The 6,955-nt window shown below is 57.3% G+C and overlaps 1 protein-coding gene across 1 annotated transcript; it reads right to left on the bottom strand.

Moving 5' to 3' along the window:
- Window positions 1–332: 332 nt before the first annotated feature.
- On the bottom strand, window positions 333–5,790 carry LOC126019069 (mas-related G-protein coupled receptor member F-like). Its single transcript, XM_049781230.1, is given in 3 exon segments — window positions 333–736; window positions 738–1,354; window positions 5,737–5,790. Coding segments are annotated over 3 exon segments (1,041 nt in total). The 3' UTR covers window positions 333–366.
- Window positions 5,791–6,955: the final 1,165 nt, after the last annotated feature.

Consider the following 6,955-nt stretch of genomic DNA (forward strand, 5'->3'; position numbering starts at 1 on the left):
GTGTGGGCCTCTGGAGTACCTCATGGCAACCAGTGTCCCTTCCCCATCCCCAGAAGTTAACAGAAAGTCCATCGAGGGCATACCACAAGGGGCCAGGCTCTGCAGTTGGAGAGCCCTTACCAAGTCCCCTCTGAAATAGAGAGACAGCTGGACCCCCGAGTCTTGCTGGGGCCCAAGACATGGTTGAGGCCTAGCGGTGGGCCCTGTCCTTTCTGTCCAGCTCAGCACCTAGATGTAACCTCGATCCAACAGGGGAATCCGGGGCCTGCTTGCTTGCTTGCTTGCTCCTGGGATATGTTCCAGGGGTGCTCAGCAAGTGTCCCATCCAGGCTCCAGCTGCCCCACTGCCTCCAAACACAGCACCTCTCAGGACGCATTCCCAGGGGTGCACTGCATCTCTAAGGCCACGGTGTTGGCCGTGCCCCCGCTGCCCACGTCCCCCAGCTCCACGGCACCGTCGCGCAGGGCGCGCTGGAACACCACCCTGAGCGGCTCCCACAGTCGCTGCCCCTTGTCCCTCCCGGCCAAGAAGTAGACGACGGGCTTGGCACTGCTGTTGATGCACAGGCACAGGTCGGTGACATACTCGGGGAAGGGCGCGGGGATGTGAAAGAGCCAGACGAGGAACCAGTCGATGCCCAAGTAGATGGATGACACGAGGAACACGGACACCACGGCCAGGACCACATGGTTGAGCTTGGCCGAGCGCTGAAGCCGGCGAGGGCGGCACTCCACGACGCACGAGCACCAGGCAGGGGAGGACCATGAGGGGGCACAGGACCAAGAAGAGCAGGATGCCCAGGAATGTGTCCATGTGCGCACAGGCCTTCGCCGCTGCTGTGCCCAGGAAGGCGCAGAAGTAGTTGTGCAAGGCGGTGAGCAGGAGGGACAAAGCCCAGAGCAGGGCACACACCACGGCTGAGAGGCGTGGGGGCCGCCGGCGCCAGTACCAGGCTGGCATCGTGACCGAAGCACAGCGCTCAGCACTGACCGCGGGCAACAGACTGACACTGGCCAGCAGTGCGCACAGGCCTGCCAGGCGGCACAAGGCCCGAGCATAATGGGCCAGCGAACCCTGGAGGTCGCCAGCGCCCAGCAGAGCCAACACGGCCCTGCTGGCCAAGAAGGCGGCGTCGGCGGCCGCCAGGTGCAAGAAGTAGACGGAGAAGGGGCTGCGCTTGATGGAGAAGCCGAAGAACCAGAGCACCAGCGCGTTGCCCACCAGGCCACACAGGCACAGCAGCAGGACACTGTAGTGGACCACGGCGGGTGGTGGCAGCGTGCTCAACTGCTCCAGGGTCAGGAAACCTCGGCCGTACAGTTCCCTGGAGTCCCCCTCGTCGTTGGGACACATCTGTGCGGGGCCGGAGGGGACACACAGGACAAGGGTGAGGCCACCTGTCCATCCTCTGCTCCAATCGCACGCATGCATTGCATGCAGACCTTCCCCACGCTGTCCCACTTTGGTGTCACCTTGCTCATGCTGTTGCCCCTGAGTCCAGCCAGGCCAGCCAGGCCAGCCAGCGTGATCCTGGGTGTATCGATGGCCCCGGATGCACCAGATAGAGGGACAGCAAAGACAGGGAGAGACACAGGGACAGTCCCTGAGGGCATAGCTGTGGTTGGATGTGGCGAGCTAGCACGGACCAGGCCATTGGCTCCATGGGAAAATATACTGAGTGTGTGGAGAGGGAAGGAGGATCCCCATTTCTTGTTTTTTTTTGGGGAGCCACACCAGCGGTGCTCAAGGGTTCCTCCTGGTTCTGTACTGAGGGCTCAATCCTGGCAGGCTCAGTGACAGTAGGGTTGCCGAAAATTGAACCCAGGTCTACATGGAAAGCAAGCTCCTTCCCTGCTGTGCTATTGCTCTGGCCCTGACACTTTGTCTCTGTCTGTCTGTCTGTCTGTCTGTCTGTCTGTCTGTCTGTCTGTCTGTCTGTCTGTCTCCTCTCTCTCTCTCTCTCTCTCTCTCTCTCTCTCTCTCTCTCTCTCCCCCCCCCCCTTTTGGCTCACACCCAGCAGTGCTCCGGTTACTCCTGGCTCTGCACTCAGAAATCATGCCTGGAGTCCTTATGGGATGCTTGGGATTGTACCAAGCTTGGTGTAGTACAAGGCAAGTGCCCTTCCTGCTGTGCTATGCTCCTGCCCCAACACCCTCCTCCTCTAAGGAAGCCTGCTTGGGGCTTAGGGGCTCGGTCCCTGCAGCTGGAGTCTATAGGGACAGTCGAAGTGTGGAAAGAGCCAGAGAGAAAACTCTTTGGGCAGGAGCAAAGAGTGATAAGTGTGAGCACCCCTGGCCTCTGGCACTGCTTCCTAGACTCATGTCATTTTCTTTTTTTTTTTTCTTTTTTTTTTTTTTTCTTTTTGGTTTTTGGGACACACCCAGCGGTGCTCAGGGGTCACTCCTGGCTGTCTGCTCAGAAATAGCTCCTGACAGGCACGGGGGACCATATGGGACACTGGGATTTGAACCTACCACCTTTGGTCCTGGATTGGCTGCTTGCAAGGCAAACGCCGCTGTGCTATCTCTCTGGGCCCGACTCATGTCATTTTCACAATAAAACCTAGAGATGTTTATTTTTATTTTTATTTTTATTTTTTTATTTTTTTTTTTTTGGTTTTTGGGCCACACCCAGCGGTGCTCAGGGGTTACTCCTGGCTGTCTGCTCAGAAATAGCTCCTGGCAGGCACGGGGGACCATATGGGACACCGGGATTCGAACCAACCACCTTTGGTCCTGGATCGGCTGCTTGCAAGGCAAACGCCGCTGTGCTATCTCTCCGGGCCCTAGAGATGTTTATTTGAAAAAAAAAATAAACAAAATGGTACAGACCAAAAAAAAAACCCTCCCTTTGTAAGTCAAAAAGTGGACTTGGCGGGGCCGGAGAGATAGCATGGAGGTAAGGCGTTTGCCTTTCAGTTCAAATCCCGTTGCCCCATATGGTCCCCTGTGCCTGCCAGGAGCAATTTCTGAGCCTGGAGCCAGAAATAACCCCTGAGCACTGCCGGGTGTGACCCAAAAACCACAAAAAAAAAAAAAAAAAAAAAAAAAGTGGACTTGGCTTGCGCTAGAACAGGAAGGTCTGGGGCAGATGGGCCCTGCCGGGGCATGGATCTCCCACCATGGGTTTCTGGGAGGAGCCCAGGGGTCCCTAACAGGAGAGGCTCAGGCATGGTGTAGGTGTGGATGGTTGTTCCACTGCACAAAGCCTCCTGCTGACATCACATACACCAAAGGCCACTTGGAGGAAGGTGGTTAATCCAGGGTGGAGGGACACCACTGGGGGTCAAGCAGCCCTTCATTTTTCGTACCAGAGGAGCCGACTCCCAGGTTGTGCTATGAATTATGCTTACATTTACTGTTTGTTTAAATTTTTGGGTTACACTTGGCAGTGCTCAGGGGTTACTCCTAGCTCTGTACTCAGGAATTACTCCTGGAGGTGCGCAGGGGATTGTGTGGGATTCTGGGGATAGATTCTGGGTTGGCCCTGTGCCTCTAGCTCAGGCCTCTATCTTGATCCTTCCTTCCTTCCTTCCTTCCTTCCTTCCTTCCTTCCTTCCTTCCTTCCTTCCTTCCTTCCTTCCTTCCTTCCTTCCTTCCTTCCTTCCTTCCTTCCTTCCTTCCTTTCTCCCTTCCTTCCTTCCTTGCTGATCCTTCCCTTCCTTCCTTCCTTCCTTTTTTTTTTTGGGGGGGGTTTTTGGGCCACACCCAGCGGTGCTCAGGGGTTACTCCTGGCTACCTGCTCAGAATAGCTCCTGGCAGGCATGGGGGACCATATGGGACACCGGGATTCGAACCAACCACCTTAGGTTCTGGATCGGCTGCTTGCAAGGCAAACACCGCTGTGCTATCTCTCCGGCCCCTCTATCATGATTTTTCAATGCTAACTCTTGAAAGAATTTTGGGTAGGTTGGATGTTTCAGGGATTGTCGTAGCTTTGACCTCTCATTCCAAGGAGCAGACTTTCTCCTTCTCACACTCAGCAGACATCCCAATCCATCCTGTGCTCCCTTCCCACACCAGCAGCCATCACCAATCTATCCTGTGCTCCTATCCCACACCCAGCAGACATCACCAATCCATCTCTGTGCTCCTCCCTCACACCCAGCAGACATCACTAATCTATCACAATGCATCCTTCCCAAACCCAGAAGACATTAGTACTCCATCTTTCATTCTCCTGACTTTTGCTCTCCTTTCTGTCCTGTTCAACCTTAAAGGCTGGGTATCAGTTGCTATTACTCAAGATAAAAGAAGGGGGAGAGAAGAGGAGAGAAGAAGAGAAAAGAGAAGAGAAAGAGAGCACACAAAACAGCCATGAGACAGACCAAGAAACCCTTCCAGATACCCCCAGCTCACAGAAAGCTGGGCTGAAAGTGCTGGACTTGGCAGCACAGAGCGAACTGGGAGGAGGTGCCTTCTGGTTTGGCTCTGCGAGCAGGAACTTGAGGTGTAGGAAGAACTTTGGGGGAGACTCTGTGAAGACAGGCCCACACTTTAAAAGGGGTCCTGCATGCTATTGGCCAACCTCTAAATTCATGTGTTGGCTCAGCACGTCAGTCCATCTGTCCATGTGCCTTCCCAGTCCCTAGGTCCCTGAGCATTCCCATTGCCTTGGAAGACTCAGTGTATAAGTGGGGGGAGGCAGAACCAGGATCTATCTCCCCACGGGAGGGTGCAGGGCTGTGGGGGCTGGGCCCAGCGGGTGTGACCGCCCGTGCTCTTCAGGGTTGGAAAAAGCCTGCCATGCCCTCCTGGGGCTGCAGCGGGAGGTGGTGAGTCATGGGGCGTGGGGCCGCCCTCACCAGCTGTTCCGCCCGCCCGGGAGGTGTTGGCAGCCGGGGCCCCTCCTGCTCCAGCTCCGGAATCTCTCCCGGCTCTCTGCAGATCCTCCTCCCTCTCCCCCGCCTGTCTACTCTTCTGGAATGTCAGGATGGGGATGGGGCTTTAGGCTTTAGGATGGGGGCACCTGGGACAGGGGGGTTCCCACCTTGCAGGACCTCAGCCCCTCATTGGCCAAGTCTCTCTAGCTCCAGGCATCTCGCTGTCCTTGAAAGTGGCGGGGTAGTGGTATCGGGAGGCCAGAGTGATAGTACAGTGGGGAGAGCATTTTGCCTTACACATGGTCAATCCAGGTTCTATTCCCAGAATTCTATAGGGTCCTCCGAGCACCACCAAGTGTGATTCCTGAAGACAGAGTTAGGAGTAACCACTGAGCACAGAGCCAGGAGTAACCCTTGAGCACCTCTGGGTGTGGTGTCGGAGCACTGAGCTCACTTGTATTTCCCTTGGGAGTTCAAAGGGGCCGCCGGGTTTGGGGGAGGCCAAAGAAGTGGGGATCCAGGGGAAGAGGTGAGTCAGTCTGCTGATAGTTGCGGGACTCCAATCATTTTGGGCACCTGGGGACAGAAAGGACCACCCAGCCTTGGGCAGCTCTGGTAGGGGGCCCCAAAGCCTATGCTCTGAGGTCAATGTGCTGCGTCCCCCGCACCAAGGAGCCCCCAGAGGGACCCCATCTCAGGCCACTCCATGGGAAAGAGGAAGCACAGAGGTTGTACTGGCTGCAGGTGCACAGGAAGGACCTTGAGGACGACCAGTTCCCCAGATCTGTGAGTGAGGCCTGGAGACGAGAGGCCCAGGCACAGCTCAGACAGGTGCAGCTGCCCACCTAGTAGCTGGGCCCCTGGGTGGGTGCCTGTGGGCTCAGGCCTCCCCCCAGGCCCTGGGGTACTTGCCTTGTTCCGGTCAGCAGCAGCGGCCTGGGGGTCCCAGGAGCAGTTGGCAGCCATGGCCTGGCCCTTGGACCCCGACTCCCGCCTCTGCTCGTGGTCCCTGTGGAAGCAGCAAGGATCATGTCGGGGTGGTGTTCGGCTTTCCAAAGCCCATCTGTCTGCCCTTGGCTGCACCCCATAGGACTCCCGGGGTGCACATGGCCAAAGCGGGGCCTACCCTAGCCCGGCTGACATTCCAGGATCCCCAGTCCCAGATCACAAGTGCCTCATCGCTTGCTCTGAGAATTTTAGAGCTTTTCCTTCCCCCTTACTACTTGGGGAGCAGAGGTAGTCACTGCGTGGTAGACTTCCTGGAGGAGACACTGCTTTATCATAGATGAGGGTCTGCACAGCTCCATCCTGACTCCGCTCCCATGGCAATGCACAGACCCCTTCTGTGAGCATGTGGGAGGGGAAACTGAGGCTGAGCGCAGAGAGGTTTGGAGGGTGGAGGCCAGAACAGTTAAGGCTGAGTTGTTTTGGTTTTTTTTTGTTTGTTTGTTTTGATTTTTGGGCCACACCCGGCGGTGCTCAGAGGTTTCTCCTGGCTGTCTGCTCAGAAATAGCTCCTGGCAGGCACGGGGGACCATATGGGACACCGGGATTTGAACCAACCACCTTTGGTCCTGGATCGGCTGCTTGCAAGGCAAACGCCGCTGTGCTATCTCTCCGGGCCCGACCCCCTGAGTTCTGACCTGATCCTGCCCCCCCCCCAACCAGGCAGGCCATCACTTCATCCAGCACCACCCCAGAGGCCATGGGCAGGGAGGGGCTCGGGACTCAGCCTGGTGCCAGCCTAGGGCTCCTCCTCCCACCCTGGATGTGGGGCTGGGCAGCGATGATGGAAGCACTGGTGGCCAGAATGCCCAGAGTCGGTGTCACACTGGGGGTGGGGTCCCCTGGTCTGCACACTGTCCTGGCACCTGCCACCTCAAAACCACCTGCCTCACCCATGGTCTACCTCGGACCCAGGCGTGGCTAGAGGCCACCCAGGGTGTTCCGACAGACTGTCCCTTTCGCCTTGGGCAGGTCACACACCCCACTCCTCAGATGCCCCCAGAGCAGGGCCCAGGGCCTGTCCACAACGCTGGGTCTGGGGCCCCCGAAACTGAGCCCGAGATGCGCTCTATGGGGGAGCCCGGGTCTGTGCCTGGAGTGATGGGGAGCGCCAGAGACAGAGGCA

The sequence above is a fragment of the Suncus etruscus genome, chromosome 9 (assembly GCF_024139225.1).
Source record: "Suncus etruscus isolate mSunEtr1 chromosome 9, mSunEtr1.pri.cur, whole genome shotgun sequence".
Taxonomy (NCBI): Eukaryota; Metazoa; Chordata; class Mammalia; order Eulipotyphla; family Soricidae; genus Suncus; species Suncus etruscus.